The sequence below is a fragment of the Eptatretus burgeri genome, chromosome 5 (genome assembly GCF_056783735.1).
Source record: "Eptatretus burgeri isolate ZD-2024b chromosome 5, Ebu_testis_v1, whole genome shotgun sequence".
Taxonomy (NCBI): domain Eukaryota; kingdom Metazoa; phylum Chordata; class Myxini; order Myxiniformes; family Myxinidae; genus Eptatretus; species Eptatretus burgeri.
The window spans coordinates 25,900,066-25,918,655 of NC_140965.1; the positions used below are offsets into that span (position 1 = coordinate 25,900,066).

General features: G+C 37.8%; 1 protein-coding gene across 6 annotated transcripts in view; it reads left to right on the forward strand.

Annotated features, from left to right (window-relative positions):
* The window catches only part of LOC147026115 (protein phosphatase 3 catalytic subunit alpha), a 219,100-nt gene that overhangs the window by 96,102 nt on the left and 104,408 nt on the right, over window positions 1–18,590 (forward strand). For all 6 annotated transcript variants that reach the window (XM_085881161.1, XM_085881164.1, XM_085881163.1 and 3 more), the window contains exons 4-6: window positions 1,405–1,516; window positions 3,825–3,970; window positions 12,879–13,018. In XM_085881161.1, the coding sequence (XP_085737287.1) occupies window positions 1,405–1,516; window positions 3,825–3,970; window positions 12,879–13,018 (398 nt within the window). The remainder of the gene's footprint in view (window positions 1–1,404; window positions 1,517–3,824; window positions 3,971–12,878; window positions 13,019–18,590) is intronic.

Below are 18,590 nucleotides of genomic sequence, written 5' to 3' on the forward strand. Positions count from 1 at the left end.
ATATGTATATATATATATATGTATATATATGTATATATATATATATATATATATATATATATATATATATATATATATGTATATATGTATATATATATATATATGTGTATATATGTATATATATATATATATATATATATATATATATATATATATATGTATATATATGTATATATATATATATATATATATATATATATATATATATATATATATATATATATATATATATATATATATATATATATATATATATATATATATATATATATATATATATATATATATATATATATATATATATGTATATGTATGCATATGTATATATATATATATATATATGTATATATATATATGTATATATATATATATATATATATATATATATGTACGTATCTATATATACATCTATATGTATATGTATATATATCTATATATATATATATATATATATATATATGTATATGTATATATATATATATATATGTATATATATATATATATATGTATGTATATATATATATATATATATGTATGTATATATATATATATATGTATGTATATATATATATATATATATATATGTATGTATATATATATATATATGTATGTATATAGATATATATATATGTATGTATATATATATATGTATGTATATAGATATATATATATATATATATGTATGTATATATATATATATGTATGTATATATATATATGTGTATGTATATATATATATGTATGTATATATATATATGTGTATGTATATATATATATGTATATGTATATATATATATATATATATATGTATGTATATATATATATGTATGTATATATATATATATATGTATATATATATATATATATATATATATATATATATATATATATATATATATATATATATATATATATATATATATATATATATTTTTTTTTTTTAAGCCTGTGCATTTCGTGTAATTGCAACGAATGTGCTGCAATGATCATCTTCTAAGCTCAGTTGGGTGTCTATTATTATCACTATTTATGTTTTTTGTGTTTTTTTTTGTGCACATGGCATTCAAGTTGTGTCAATGGTAAATTTAATTCTCGTGCCTTTGTGAGTATCTTGTTACCGATGATTACTCGAAAATAGTCTTTTTAGTTTGTTCTGTTATCCGAATCGGTTGAAGAGTGCTGTAAAAAAGCTCCATTTATATTTTGAGTTGTGTTAATTCTCGACTACATGCAAATTACCTTAAGTGCCAAGTTGTCTTCGAGTTGATTGCCATCAGACTATGCTGACAGTCCGTATCAGTGAATAATAATAATCCAAAAATCCTGCTCGGCCAAGAGTCACAAATGTACCTGATAATGTTTTTTTTTCTCCAAATTCCTCACAAAGCACTATCATACTTTGCAGTGTGTGCTGTACTTGTGGGCGCTAAAAATACTGTATCCTACCACACTTTTCCTGTTGCGTGGCAACCACGAGTGCCGACATCTCACAGAATACTTCACCTTCAAGCAGGAATGTAAGTTCAGGAAATGTTAACTGGAAAGAATTGCATGATCTATACTCGATAGGAATGGAACTTAATTTGTGTTGGATTTTGGGAATGTTAATGATGATTTCTGTAAATTTTATAAGTTGTCAGCATGACTTGCTCTTCAATAAATTTCCCACATTAATTTGATGATTTTGTTGCACCCTGAATTTTTGATGTAGTTTTACCTGGCTTTCAATTCCTCCCCTCCCCCCCCCAAAAAAAGAGGTGGGGTGAGCTTGAGATTGTGTTGTCGAATCAAGTTCAAGTACAGGTGTTTTTTATTTACTAAATATCAGAGATTGTAAAACTTCATACCACAAGTCTTTTGAATGGGGTTTTCCAACTTCATTTTGTTTGGCACATTTGTCCACTTTTTGTTTTCTTTCTTTAAACATACTGTAAACAACTTCCATACGAAAAATTCGTTGTTGTTATCTCTGCCACCGAAGGTGGATGGAGGTTATGTTTTCACCCCTGTCTGTCTGTCTCTGTCTGTTTGTGAACAAAATATCTCAAAACTTTGTGGACGGATTCGGACAAAATTTGGAGGAGAGCTTGGGTATGTGACATCGACAAAATGATTACGTTTTGGTGAAGATCCGGATCCGATAATTTTGAAGTGATTTTTCACCATTGAGTGATAGGGCTAAAGCGATATGTCGTATGATATCTGAAAAGGTTATGGACGGATTCGGATGAAACTTGGTGGATGAGGTGGTAAGATGACAATAATAAGCCAATTAAATTTTAGTTCAGGTCCGAATCCAGATCCGGCCTATCGGTGGGATACAAAACACAATCTAATCAGCCTGGCAGAGGTAAACCTCTACCGAGTGTCCGTTGTAGTTTTAAATGTTTTTACTGGACTCGTTGGTGTTATAGTTAGAGCGTCTACTCCAAGTCTGGTAGGTCTGCGGTTCAAACCCCAGCCGAGTGGTACAAAAGATTTAAAAAATGGTCCCTGCTGCCTCCTCACTTGACATTCAGCAATGAAAAGGATAAGAACACAGACAATCCCCATAGGTTGGCATCCATGGTGAGGAGGAAGTTCCCTTTTAGAAAATGCCCTGCTGAGTGTAGTGGCGCCATTGTTGTGGCATCACTGGCACCCAGAGTGCCCAGGGGAGTAATGGCACTTCCTTCAGGGTGTGGAGTGTGTGCGCTCTATGTGTGCGCGCATGCATGCTCTTTGAGTGCACACTCCACTACAAGCCTTAGATCCTGTTTAAGAATTTTTTTTTTTTAATCATGCTTTGCATTGGTTTACTATATGAAATATACATGAAATATACATTTATCGCTTACTGAGACTGGCGGAATGCAAAAAGCTTGCAGTGCTGTGAGTCTCCTGCCTGTTTTTTGTATGCTGTCAGTCGATGCATGACGAGAACGAACATTTAAATGTCCTTCCTTTAAAAAAAAAAAGACTATATTAAAACCATTTTCTTCTCAAGATATCTTCTGTCTTTTAGCAATGTGTTTGCAGATAAACCACTGCACCTTTATCCTTATTGCGAAAGCAACTGCGTACAATTTGGATGAGCAGTTCAATTCGGATGAGCAGTTCATATGAGGAAACTCGTCTTTACCCCGTGCTTTCAAGACACTTTTTTTTTTCAAGGCATTAAACTATTATTTTTATCTCCTCAAATTGTGCATTACAGGCATCTGAGCTGAACTTGTGTTGAAAGGTGAGAGGATAAACTCTCCAAATGCAAAAATTAGGGTGAAACCATTAGAAGACAAAAACAACCTCATTGTCTCAGACATATCTAACACGTGTGCATTAGACAACCTGAGCCACCACTGAAACTTCAGCATGCATTTGTCAACAAGTAGCAGACCTGCAGCAAAAATGCATCTCCAGTTCAAGTTTTGACTTGACTCGTGCTCATTTGACAATACATCCCAAGAGCTTGAACTTTTCTGCAATGTACTGTTTAACCATTTGTAAGTTGTATTTGATGTAGATGGTGTTCCAATTAGAACTCCGGTGAGATTTTCCTCATCGAGTGTTTTGCTGGTGACCTAATTGGATTGGAGGTACGGAGCAGTCCTTGAATGGTAGGATTTTTTTTCCTGCCTTGTGGAGCTTGGAGTTTGGAGAAGAATGGGTGCAACAAGTAAATTTTTAGATTTTCTTTTTTTCTTCCAAATTTTAGATACATTTTCATTCTGATATTTTGCCTCCTTACCATCAGAGCACTCTGCCATCTTCTGCCAAGCTCTTTGCTGCTTGTATCTGGGGATCGTGTGCAATCCTTGTGCCAGCAAGCGTCGTGTGGTGTTGCAGGCAAGATAAAATACACAGAGCACGTGTACGATGCCTGCATGGAAGCGTTCGACTGCCTGCCCCTTGCTGCCCTCATGAATCAGCAGTTTCTGTGCGTGCATGGTGGACTTTCTCCCGAGGTCCACAATCTGGATGATATCCGCAAGGTATGTGCCTCCATGTCTTTCCCATTTTACATGACCGCTTTATCCAAACATAATTTTGCTTCTCTTATTTCTCATTTGTCATGCCAAAATCCTCCTGTGTTTTGTTTGCTGTTTACTTCCTTTTTCAATTTACTTCATTTTTATTTCTCTTACTCACACACCATATATACATATATATATATATATATATATATATATATATATATATATATATATATATATATACACACACACACACACACCTACATACAATTTTTACCCTCGCCGGAGGAGAGGGCATTGCATTTGGGTCTGTTTGTTTGTTTGTTTGTCTGCACAGAACTTTAGTGTTTTTCCTCTACAACCGCTTGTCGGATTCAGACGAAATTCTCACCATCCGAGCGACTACTCATGTAGAATGCTTTATTGATAATTATGACGTCATAGATCATGTGGTGTGGCAGCCATGTTGGAAAAACGTGAAAAATTTGGACCTCTGTATCTCTGAAACTGCACCAAGGAGAAATTGAAACTTGGCACAATGCAAGTACTCCTCTCCTCATGGGGAACAAGTGATTTTTAATGACGTCATAATTGCAAATGTAGAATGCTACATCTGATCAGTATGAAAATTTTTGAGGGTCATCTTGGGGTAAAATGGTCCACAGAAAAAATTGAATGACGTCATCAGTCAAGTGATTCGGCAGCCATATTGTTTAAAAAAAAGAAAGAAAACCTTCAAAAGTCTTCTTCTCTGAAGTGGCTGAACAGAGTGAGGCGAAACTTTAGACGTATGACTGCTAATCCATGAGGAACAAAAGGTTCACACATACGATGTCATCGGTCACATGGTTTAGCAGCCATATTGGATTTACCCAGAAACCTATAAAAATCTTCTCCAGAATGGCTGGAAAAATTGACAGGAACCTTCACACAAATGTTCCCCAAACCTGGGGATACCAGGGTATTCATGACTAATTGATGTCACATGGTCTGGCAGCCATATTGCATCAAGAGAAAAATCTTTAAAACATTTTTTCTCTTGAGCCACTTCATCAATCAATGTGAAACACAATTATGATCTCATCGTGATGGGGAATATATACAGTATGTTAAATTTCAACCTGATCAGATGCATAGTCTGGCAGCCAGAATTTTTATTTTTATTTGGATCTGGGTTCTCTGATTTTATTTATTTGTTTGTGTTTGAATAAGGCTCACTTGACTGTGCCTCGATGGGTTTGAGTGTGGAGGAGCAGCAGTTGAAATGTGATTCCTATCCAGGTTCCTCCTGATGACTTCATCTTTGCTTTTTGCTTGTTTGGGTTCCTTCTGATTAGTCCAATGCAGGACTTGTACCTATTTGGTCTTTCATTTGATTTGAATTGAAATTATTGTTATCACATTCTAAATTTTATTGAATTCTAAATTCTATTAACAAATAATAAAAAAAAATCACGGGTCAGGGTCAGGTGTCCAATCAAAGTGGGGTTGCATTAAAGCGGGACGTCTTGGGACCCGGTCATCACTGCCAGCAGTTATAAAGTGACAGTTATGTTTCTTATTAATTACTTAAACATCAGTATACAAACACCACACAAATTTCACCACACAAAACAAGTCCTGGCAAGGGTCTTCAATCTCTGATTGCTCTTTGTCTTGTTCGTATTGTACTGCAATTTGTTGTATTCACATTATACACTAGGTTCTATAAAGACGAGTTAGTCTGTGTCAGCTGAAAAAAAAATGACTGAATTTTATCACCCCCCCCCCCCAAAAAAAAAGAATGCCAGAAGGTATCCCCACTGCTCTGGGCAATGTTTTTGGTGTGAGCCTTTTTTTTTCAGAGAGAGAGAGAGAGAGACAGAGAGAGAGAGAGACAGAGACAGAGACAGAGACACAGAGACAGAGTCTTTTTTTTGACATTTATGTCCTTTTATGACAAAATGTACAAAAAGAAACAAGTGATGCAACATTGTGCAGATTCAATCAAAACGCGAATCAGGAACAGGAATAACTTAAGATGTTAAATTAATACAAAAGGAATTAATTTTCTCCTTCCACTCTGCACAATACTTCAATTTTACACCATTTGTCAATGAAGCCATTAATTCGCGAACTCTCTCAATAAAACAGGAATTCCATTTTGAGACGGGCACACACAGAGCCTTTAAAGGCAAGCAGAACGCTGTATTCCTGAGAATTAACATCAGAAATCATCCTCTTGCGAGTGATGTATATTGCGAGTTTCGCTTCAGCGAGCAGGAAATTAGCAACTTCAATTCCGACATTCTTGTTGGATACCGGTATGCAGAAAATAAAATAATGGAATGAAAAGCAAAAGCCTAATCTTTGGAAAAAAATGTTTCAAGAGTTTAAACAGTGGGATCAACCTTTGACAACCAACATAAGCATGGAAAACATCCTCGGATTGATGGCAAAAAGGACATTCATCAGACGAAACAAGGTTCAATCTTTTGAGGAATACGTTTGAAGTCAAGGAATAGTGTGCGAGTCTCCACTGTATGTCTCCGGCACGTTTAGATACAGGTGATGTGTACATGGAAGACCAGGTGGGAGATGATGGAACCCCTGCGGGCAGAAGCTCTTTCCAGTGGGAAGTCAGTGCATTATTGGGGTTGGCAGATGTAATAACATTGAGACATTGCACATACATAGCAGTCTTTGTACATGTTTGTAGAGGCTTGATGGAAGGAGCGTTAGAAAAAATGAAATTAGGGAAGTCAGGTTGTGTTTTACTTGCACCTTGAACATTATGTGATGGAGGCCACGATAAATTAAAAAGATTAAAACTTTAACAATTGAACGTAGAATTAGTCCAATTATTTGTGTTGATTTAACATTACAAGCTTCCAATATCTGGTTTGGAGTCTGCCATTCAGAATATGTGTGATTGACAAAGTCTTCCACAAGGAAGAAGCCAGATTCAATGAAGGATTGAATGAGGGATCTTCTTTGAAAGTCATGGTGAAAGAAGCTGTTGTAAAAAACAGGTTCACGCATTAAATTACTAAATTTATACGAATCCTTGTTTCGTACTGGAAGGAGGCATTGACTGGCATTTAGGAGACTTTGATAGAAGGAGGGCAGTAAGGAGGTGTCAACTCGCTGCAGATCAAGTAGAACAAGTTCAAGTCCACACTTGAGCTTGCCAGCTTGCAGGAGCAAACAGGAAGCCAGCGGCCGCCAGGACAGGACCTCCTTGTAAAGAAGTTGACGCAAGGTAGTCAGTCGAAAGGACAGTATTTTGCTGGTAATGTCCACGAGTCCTTGACCGCCTTTTTCTAGCGGGACACTCAGAAGATCTGCTCAGAGCCGGTGCATACCATTCCAGAAAAAGTTAACAAGGATTCGTTGCAAATTCAGGATTAGTGATTTGGGGGGTTGTAAGGCAATCATCCGATGCCAGAGTTTGGAAGCAGCTAAATTATTTATTATTAGCACTCTACCTCTGTAAGACAGTAAGCTGGATAAACTTTTCCAGCAATTAAGGGTGTGAGAGATTTGATCCACCATCTGGTCCCAATTTTTTAAAGAGAAGGTCACGTTCCCGAGAAAAACACCCAGATGTTTAACACCATCATGCCTCTACTGCAAGGCATTAGGCAGCGGAGGTGGGATAAATAACTCTGAAGGACCAAGGCACAACGCTCTACTCTTTCTCCAGTTAACAGTTGCAGAAGATGCAAGATTAAAATTTTGTAGAGCATTTGTAAGAGCAGCAATGTCAGATTGAGTATTGACAATTACACACAGATCGTCAGCATATGCAAGAACCTTAACTGAAGGTACCACTGAAAAACCAGAGAGCTTGTGGCGTAAATGAATGAGCAAGGGTTCAATGAAAAGGTAGTACAGGTACCCAGAAAGAAGGCAACCTTGTCTAATTCCTCGCTGAACTGGAAAAGGTGAACACAAACTGTTATTAATGTTTCGTAGACTGGAATTATTGTGATACAGCAACTTAATGCAGGAAATAAAGAAAGATCCAAACCCAAACCCCTTTAAAACTTCAAATAAATATGAATGGTCAACGTTATCGAAAGCTTTTTCTTGATCGAGAAAAATCAGCCCAGCATTGTCGTTCTGACAATGGCAAATCGAAATCAAATCACGAACAGAAAATATATTGTTAAATATTGATCGACCAGGAATGCAATAGGACTGGTCAGGAGTTACAATGTGTCCTATTATAACTTTTAAACGATTGGCAAATAATTTGGACAGGATTTTATAATCAGCAGAAAGTAGAGAGATTGGGCGCCAGTTCTCAACAAGTTGAAGGTCACCTTTTTTGGGGGATTAGTGAGAGGATAGCACGTCTGCAGCTCAAAGGAAGTTCACCAGCTTGTATGCTTTCTTGAAAGACTGTTAATAGACATGGTCCCAGCAGATCCCAGAAAGCGCTGTAGAATTCTACTGGCAACCCGTCTAACCCAGGTGCTTTGCTGGTGGGCAAGGTTTTTAAAACACTTGTAAGTTCATCAAAGGTTATTTCACCTTCAACAGTCAATTTCTGTGTTTCAGTAAGTGCAGGTAAGGAAGTAGTAAAATGATGCATGTGGTTTAACGAAGCGTGCTTGGCAGAATAGAGGTTTGAAAAATAATTTTTAACAGTGAGTTTAATATCACTCGGATCAGTCAGCGTCTTTCCATCAGCAGAAAGCAAGGATAATATTTGTTTCTGATTTTTGGAAGTTGTTTCCAACTTGAAGAAGAAACTACTGGGAGTGTTTAGTTGCTGTAGGTGAATCATTCTCATTCGAAGGAGTGCACCTTTTGCCTTCTCGACCAATAACTCGTTCAGAAGAGCTTTCTTTTCATGCAACATTTGCTGCTGTCTATTTTCAGTAGAGGAGGACACTGTATTTTGCAAGTTTAGAATTTGTGTCTTCACTAATTCTATGTCAATGTCACGATTCAGAGTACTGTGTCGTGAGAAGTTTTGACAGAAAACTCCAATTTGAACTTTGGTATTGTCCCACCACTGACGTTGACAAGAGAAACTCTGATCGATCGTGATGTAATGTGCCCAAAAGGTTTTAAACGAAGTAACAAATAAATCATTTTGAAGAAGTGCTGTGTTAAACTTCCAATAAGTGCTCCCCCTCTTAACTAGTGGCAATTGAAACCGCATAACAACAACATGGTGTTCAGAGAACCCAGATGGGAGAATTGAGGTGTTTAAGACAAGGTTAAGAAAATGATTGGAAACGTAGAATTTATCAAGTCGAGCTGAAGACACTCGATTGTTAGAACAGCGACACCAAGTAAATTGTTGTTGCGTCGGATGTTGCAGTCGCCAAATGTCAGTCAACTTGAATTTTGAAATGGAGCGAGCAAGAGCTCTCGTACTGGCTGCATATGGCTCAGCACCATTCCTATCAAGAGGGGGGTTTAGTGTACAATTAAAATCACCTCCGAGACAAAGAAAGTGGTCGGGGAGGATATTAGCAAGAAATGATTTAAGACAATCAAAAAAAGAAGATCTTTCAGGATTTGTGCTGGGAGCATATAGATTGACAATGGTGAAAAGCTGCTGACTAATGGAAAAGGTCAGGGAAGCTAAATGTCCTTTTACAATTTCTTGGAAGGAGACTAAAGTTAAAGGAAGAGTTTGCTGAAAGTTGATGGCTATCCCGGCAATCGGACTTGAAAGACTGCTAAAGAACCAATGTCCTTTAAGAAATAATTCCCATTCAGCTGAAGAAGAGTCAGTGGAATGAGTTTCTTGTAATAATAAGATATCAAACTTGTTGCACTCGATTTGTTGTTTAACTTGCACTTGACGGAGAGAATTACGACCACCATTGATATTTAAGCTTGCAATGGATATTTTCATCGAAGGTATGAAGAGGGGAAAGGACAGAGGTCATCAGGTATAACAGCATCAACCATTATTTTTGAGTTCGTTCTGAGCACGACTTAAAAATTTCCTCAAACGATGGCGTTGAGGGTCGGTAAGATTGTATCGATCAGGTCTGGAAATCATTATTCGGGTCACTTGAATAAAGTCTTCTAGAACTGGAAAATTGTCTAATTTTGACATTCTTTTTTCGAAAACTTTCGTGCAAGAACTTGTGAATAGTGTCTGGGGAAATTGAAGAAGCGTCTTTGAGCTTTAGAGAAGAAGTATTGCTACCCACATCACTTGAAACAGAGACAGAAGATGTCCCGTCAGACTCATATCCCCCCATACTATTTGTGACAATACCCTGCTGTTCTTCAGCAGTGACTTGATTAGATATCACAGGCACGGCTGCCTCCAAATTACAATCAATCTGTACATCCGGTGTGGTGATTTTGACTGGGGTAACTGTACATGGGATGGAGGTTCCATCAATTTGACCGGGGACCTCAGATTCGTCAGGCACGGTGGGAATACCAGTTTTGTCAGTTTGGGTAGGTGTTTTAGCATTATCATGGCATACGTAACACTGCTCTACGTTATGGGGAGAGGCCCCCTTTTGTGAAGCGGTACATTCTCGGGGGTCAGGAATACAGTCTTTCGATATTAATGATTTGGTATCTACTCCATCATCATTAATATTATTATTAAGTAAAACATCCGATTTTTCCTCTTCTTCTAACAAGGCAAATTGGTTGGAAAGTGAGATTTCAATACCATTTACGCTCGTGTTGGTTGGTCGTTTTCCAGAGGGTGATACGTTTCTGACAACAGACTTGCGTTTTTTAACTTTAGAAACAGTAACGAACCTCTCGTTTGTGGTGTCCATCTGTTCATTACAAGTGCTTGTGTCAACTCGTTCAATTACTAAAGGCCTATCTTGTTTATTTGTTGAAAGGGAAGCTGCAACTTTCGACTGAAGCTCAACGTTATTTACTGAGTTGGTGATATTAATATTAAGGCAAGGATCGTCACCAACAGAATCAGTAACGTTGGGAAGAGGATCGTTATGAGCACAGTCAGTGACATTGGAGGCAGAGACCTTACGAGCAGTGTCAGTAATGCTGGGGAGGGGATCGTTAACGACGGAGTTAGTAACATTGGGGGGGAGGATAATCATTTCAGGTGAGGGTGATAGTATTAGTCTGAAAATCATTCCTAGGAGCATTTGAGGGAAGGTTGTTTCTGACTGAGTGGACAGAACTGTTTCATATGTCCAATCGCTCCACAACCAAAACATTTTAGGGTATCGGTAGAGTCATATACTTGATAGTTATGACCATTTGAAGTTAACTTCATAATAACGTTAAGTGAAGCATGTTCTTTTTTAAGTACCATGAATACTTGTCTGCGGAAGCTCATGACATGGCTTACCCGTTTGTCTTTGAAGCCGACAGGGAGCATTAAACAATCGATTTGGAAGAGAATTTCACCTTTATCAGATCGTTTTATAACGTCCAGTTTCATCTCCAATGGTAAGGTTCTGTGTTTCTTCATTGCAAGAACATCACTGCAATATTTATCAGTTATGAGTAGGGTTTGTGGTCACGGTAAAATACGTGGCACTATGAATGCAGCTGCGAGCATTACAGTACTGCACAGTACACGTGATACTGTAGACCACATGACGCTCGCTCTTTACATCTCACGGAAGAAAGTCACGCTCCGCCCAACCAATGAGTCCCAAGTTGCTTCGCCCACAATTGGTTAGTACGTTTGAGCGAACATTCATATCTTGGACATTAAAAAAAATACAAATAAAACCTTCTGGGGGTTGGTTTGTAAGTCCAGGTGTTTGCAAGTCGGGCATTTGTAAGTCGAGGACTGCCTGTGTATTGAATGTAATAACCTGAAAACATTAATTTACACAATTAAAAGACGTAAACTAGTAATTAGTACTCGATCCACCTTAACACTTCCAATTTCAGCTCCATGCTGATGCTTTTTTCTTAGCACTTTGTGCTCATTTGAAAACAGAACTTGCTGCACTTTTTAGTGGCATAAGGGCACTGGAATAATCACTTAATAAATGTCAAAAATGTGTTATGAAAATAATTCCCAAGGCGGTGGAGTCAATATGGCAGCGAACAGACGAGGAAGACAACAATATTACATATGTAATGTGCACGCTGATTGGTTGAGAGGAGAGGAGACATGCTCAGAGACGTGCTCTGATTGGCTACTAGTGATGTCAGCACTCGATCCGGTCACATTTATGGTCGATGTGGTGCATTTAAACTTGTACCTTTTGACTCGCTTGATGGATGAATTTATTTTTTAATTATTTTTAGATAATTATAAATATAATATTTTTAATTCTCGCTGAAGCTAATCCGCACAAAGGGGGGTCGCGCAGTCTGGGGTATTACTGTACCACTTATACTCCCTAACTACTTCCCTACCTCTGTCCTCTTTACTCTTCTCTTCTTCTCACTCTTCTATTTTTTCCTCTTCTCTCCTTCCTCTTCTCCTCTCCTTCCTCCTCATTCTCCTTCCTCTCCCTCTTCCTCATGTCATCCTCCTTCCTCTTCCCTCCCTCTTCTTTCTCCTCCCCCTTCCTCATCCTTCTCCTACTTCCACCCTCTTCCGACTTCCTCATGTCCTCCCCCTCACTTTTCCTCTTCCTCTTTCTTTCCCTCCCCTTCCTCTCCCTCTTCCTCCCCTTCCTCTCCCTCTTCCTCACCTTCCTCTCCCTCTTCCTTGTCCTACTTCCCCCCCTCTGCCAACTTCCTCATGTCCTCCCCCTCCCTCTTCCTCTTCACTCCCTCTTCCTTCTCCTCCCCCCTTCCTCATCCTCCTCTCCTCTTTTGTTACTCCTCTCTCTTCTTTTGCTACCCCTCCCCCCTCTTTTGCTACTCCTCTTCTTTTACTATTCTTCTTTCCTCTTTTTCAACTCTGTTTTTTTTTTTTCACCCAGCTTAGATCTTTGTTTTCAGTTTCTATACCGATTGCTAGTAGTTGAACGTGAGCTGACTGATTATTATGTTTGTGTGTTTACAGCTAGACAGATTTAAAGAACCGCCTGCTTTTGGGCCCATGTGTGACTTGCTCTGGTCTGATCCATCGGAGGATTTTGGCAGTGAAAAAACTCAAGAATACTTCTCTCACAACACAGTTCGAGGTTGCTCATATTTCTACAGGTATGTAGGACATCTGGTTAACTTGAGGTATGGCATGACACTTAAACTCTTTTCAGTATTGCTTTATTTTGGGAAGTGCATGTATGCGTGTGTGAGCATTGGGTTTGTGTTCTGCAATTCGAGTCTAGTATTGTTTGGATAAAAATCCAAAGATTTTTTTTGCAATGTTTGGACACATCCTTAAGTGGGCATGTAAGACCTCATGGATTTGACGAGATATCACAGAAAGTTATCTTGATTCAGGCATTGGATAAAATTATGAATTGTTTCGATTAGATACTTCATGAATCTTTTTGGGGCATCATGTATTGATGCATTCCTAAAGACATGCATGCATTAATATAGGCAAGCATGCTTAAATTACATACATTAGACTTCATGAAGCTGAACGTAAATTAATAAATGATGAATATCCCATCGCACAGACTGCAACTCTACCCCCCCCCCCCACCCCCAGAAATATCTGTAAAAATTTGGGTAGCATATTATCCAAGAGAGCTAAAGTGAAAGCTCTGTTTCTCCAGATTTCTCGCACTGACCACAAGACCGACCTTCGTTACTGGGTGCTGCCATCTTAAAAATGCAGTGTATTGTGGGATATCTTATTCAAGTTTGAACGTATATTAGTTTATTCTGAATGTAACATTTTTTTTGATAATTTTTTTAGAAATATTTTTGGTTTTTATGCATTTGTTTGCTTTTAAAACCTTTTATCAAAACCATAGCAGCAAGTTTGGGAATTAACAGGTGCATTGCAGCACAATAGACTGTTGAGAATTACCATAAGCTGACTCACCAAAGACTTGAGAGTTACTAATGAGCTCTTACTGTGCTAATCGGGTAGATGTCACATTTCACTCGGTAAGAGTTTTTCGGTACATTCAACATGCCACGTCATTCATCATATTGTGCTTCATACAAGTTAAAAGTCATCCGTTTTGCGGAATTCTGTGGTAACAAGAGCAGAATTCTATGGTAAACCCCCTTACAGCCCTGACCCGTACATATGGATGAGTAACATTATTGCCTGGTGCAGACAGAAATAAGTTACTGAGAAGATGCCCAAGACCAAGAAGGCAAATCATTTCTCCACTGCTCATTTCTTGAGCTAGAGAAGGGCCTGATTACGTGGATAACCAAGCACCAAGCTCTAGAGATTGCAGTCAACACCCCATGTCAGGGTGCAGTGAATATCATCACTACATACATTTAGTTTTTTGGGTGTGGGTTTATATATATATATATATATATATATATATATATATATATATATATATATATATATATATATATTGTTACGAATCTACGCCCGCCCGGCGTGCGAGTGACCGCGTTAACTAATAACGGCCGCTTGCCCACCGAACGGACAATTCAGTCGTGACTTTCTGGAACAACGCCAGAAAACAGTCATGGGTGGGTTTTCAATCCCACCACGGCCCAGTCCGTATTCTACCCGCGCGCGACAGGGTCAATTGCCAAATATCGATATACTTAAGTATTCGCGCGGGTAACCTCCCGAGGGACCGTACCTCGGCGAAGGCCTGTTTAGACACGAACCGCTTAAGCGGTTCGTTCCGTTCTGGGATAACTGAGCGGGTATTATCGCCAGACCTCGCTGGACCCGATTCTATGATCATATTCAAAAACCAACTAGTATTCTGAATGCAAGATAGCAGTTCAATTTGGGGGAAAAAAGACACGACGAACAGGTTAACATTCACACAAGCACATTTATTATTTACACACTCGCACATATACAGCCATGCAATCAATGGGGGAAGGGGACCAGACACGAGCAAGGTAAAAACACTACAACCGACTATGGTTATTATTCACAGGCACTTAACAGCTCTACTTGTGGGGACTCGGTGCCACATCATTCACACAAAGAAACAAAGAAAAGACCACCCTCATAGACAAGGGGGTCAGGCTGGGCCCGTAGGCCTTTATGGCGCAGGACTTGGCAGACCGAACGAGTCCCACGAGACCGTGAAGGTTACCTTCCTCGCTGGGGCAACCCACAACACTCCTTCCCCACGGCAGCTAGCGTAACCGCAGTCCGACCCAGGCCTCGTCTGACGGCCCGGTGATTCGGGCCCAGCCGGCAACGCCTCAGAGGAACAAACGGGCCTTATGCTCTTTCCGAGTTGATGCTCTCTTTAAGAGCCCGTCCGCCCCTCACGCTGCTCGGACTGTCCCGAAGCCCGATCACCTCGGACCGTTCGCTGCTGGCTGGCAACCTCTCCACGTCCCACACGAACGCGCCGTCATGCGTGGCACGGCCGGCCTGATGTGTTCCCCGCTCCGTCTCCTCGGCAAACCCGGACTTCCACTGGACTCGAGCTCCGCTCCTCACACCGCTCCAGATCCCGACCGCTTCTCCCTCGGATCGACTCGACTTTCTTCCAGACCCCCTCCAGACTGGTTGAACTTCCGCTCTGCGCGGCCTTTTATAGGGCTGGTGAGGCGAGATCTGATCTCTGCACTTTCACCTCTGACCTCCGACCTCTGCGCGGAAAGCACAGATATATATATATATATATATATATATATATATATATATATATATATATATATATATATATATATATATATATACTATATACTATATACTATATACTATATATATATATATATATATATATATATATATATATATATATATATATATATATATATATATATATATATATATATATATATATATATATATATATATATATATATATATATATATATATATATATATATATATATATATATATATATATATATATATATATATATATATATATATATATATATATATATATATATATATATATATATATATATATATATATATATATATATATATATATATATATACTATATACTATATACTATATATATATATATATACATATATATACTATATACTATATACTATATATATATATACTATATATATATATATATATATACTATATATATATATATACTATATATATATATATATATATATATATATATATATATATATATATATATATATATATATATATATATATATATATATATATATATATATGTACACACACACACACACACACACACACACACACACACACACACACACACACACACACACACTGCTATTTTTCCTGAGTGTTTTTTCTGTAAAGTTCCCTGAGTATTATACACAAGCGATTACGGTATTTGTCCGAAGCAGACTTTAAATTTTTATTTTTGTGATTATTATCATTGGTGTTGTTGAGAATATTTTTTTCAGACCAATTTTACAAAAGTAATTACAAAATTTTAAAAACAGTATTTATCTTCTGCTTTATTTACTTGCTAATCTATCAAAGAAACTTCTTAACGTTTGTTATTCTTCATGAAATGGCGGATTTATTATTATTGGTTATTTGAGTCTGTATATTGAATTTTCCTGCATCATCCCTCCATATGTATTACTCCCGTACTCCGTGATACTGCATTAGATATACATAATGAATCCAAAAATTGAGAAAGTGGTCATTAACTTCAGAGCATCATCGCATATTTTTCACAGCACTATTCACAGCATAGTTCATTAAAACAGCATTGACCATGGCCTATGGAACAGTGAAGCCATAAGGAGCCTGCTGAAATAAACACAACAAAATTGCCCAAAAATTCATCCTCATTGCCCTAGATTCACCTTGGTTCCTTGAGTAGATTCCATACCTTACACTTTACAATAATGGGATGTTCTGAAAGTGCAACGCTCTATGGCAAGTCTTGGTCGATGGACAGATTGTAAGTTTGGTGCAAGTCTCCATCGTGAAAATGCACTGTAAGTATATCTGTCCATCAACATCCTCCATAACAGCCTGGTCTCCATCTCCATTGAGTCCATCAGTATACATTTAAGGTGAACAAACCTGTCCACGAGAGGGGAAGACTCTCGTGGGCAGGCCCTTGCTGCTCCTATGGTTGGCAGCGAGTATCGCAGAAGCAGCAGGGGAAAGAGAGTGGCATCTATATGTGGGAGAATTGCATGTCCAGCCTATGGGTTGCCCAGATAGCTCAGATGGCAGAACACTGGTACGGTTTTCCAGAGGATCTGGGTTCGATTCATAGTCTGGCCATGTAATTTTTCCCACATTTAATATCTTTTGATATTCTGAAATTCTGTTCACATTTTTATCATGATTGTGAGTTCCTGGAAGCTTAAAGTGGAACCCGATTTGTAAAAGTTAATGGACACGTTTTCTTTGCCATACATCCAAATTATCCACTGTTCAGTACAACTGTTTCCATCAAACTAAGTCGAATGCATTTCGGTTGAGCAATAGCTCTAACTTAAAAAGGGCATTTTTGAATTGCTCAAATTGTAATTTGAGATGCATTCACATTGCTATATTCACATAAAGATTCAAATTGGCAGGTGTGCACACACTAATGTAGTTTAGCTGTCCATGTCGATTTGTGCATGTAATGAAAATTTTCTTGCCTTCCAGTGTAGTATCAAATTGAAGGTTATTTTTCTTCATTTCCACTGCCTCATTTCTACAATGGTTATTTTACTCTTTGTAAAGTTGCAGGATTGATTTGATTAACTCATGCAATAAACCCATACAATTTCCATTGTTACTTTTGAAAGTACCAAGAAAATTCCAAGTTGTGTTGATGTTTAGGCTCTGAGAATTTGCATTGATTTAACAAAACTAGCTGAAATGTGTAAAATTTAGTTTCAAAAATTGTAAAGTAAATGTATATGACAAAACACAACGTAAATTCCACTGGCAAGTGAGAATACTGGTAACGTTCAAGGTGAGAGTAGGCCATTTATGAGCTTTAAAAAAATTGTACACATTTTTTTTTAATAACAAGTCTGAAGACGACAATGGTTCACGAGCAGTATTTGACGATGTAGATTGTTTCAGAAGTCAAGGATGAGACAATGTGATAATTTTTGACCAAGTTATAAAAATGATCAACATGATGTGGTACGAGTGACAGGTTATTAGCTGCAAAATGTCGAAAACCCGGTTTCGTTCAACAACTTTCAAAATTTGACCTTTGCATAACCTTTAAAGGTCAAAAACAATGTTGGGAACATTAAAATAAGGAAACAGGATATGTGATATAGCTTATTGGAGTTAGTTCGTCGAAGAAGGTTGAAAACCCGGTTCGATTCCCACAACTTTGAAAATTTGACCTTTGTGGCCTTCAAAGGTCAAGGATTATGACCTTTGGTGCAAAACTTCCTCTGGAACATTCCAGGAACAATATAACGTCATATAGGCTATATGGCATTTCGCACTCCTCGGATTATCCATACTTTGATGAAATCAGCGTAAAAACAAACTTGAAGGGGGCGCCACGGGCAAGGTGTTCGAGATAGAGCAAAATGGTTTGAAGACTTTAGGTGGGGAATGACCTCAAGATTATGCATAAAAAATATTGTCATCCTAGCTCTCAAAGTTTGGGCGGTCGTATGATTTTTTATGTCAAAATTCGCAATTTTCTAAGTTTTGGACATTTTTATGACCTTGATCTTGGGCCGAAAATGAAAAAATCGGACAACGACGAGTTTTAGATAATT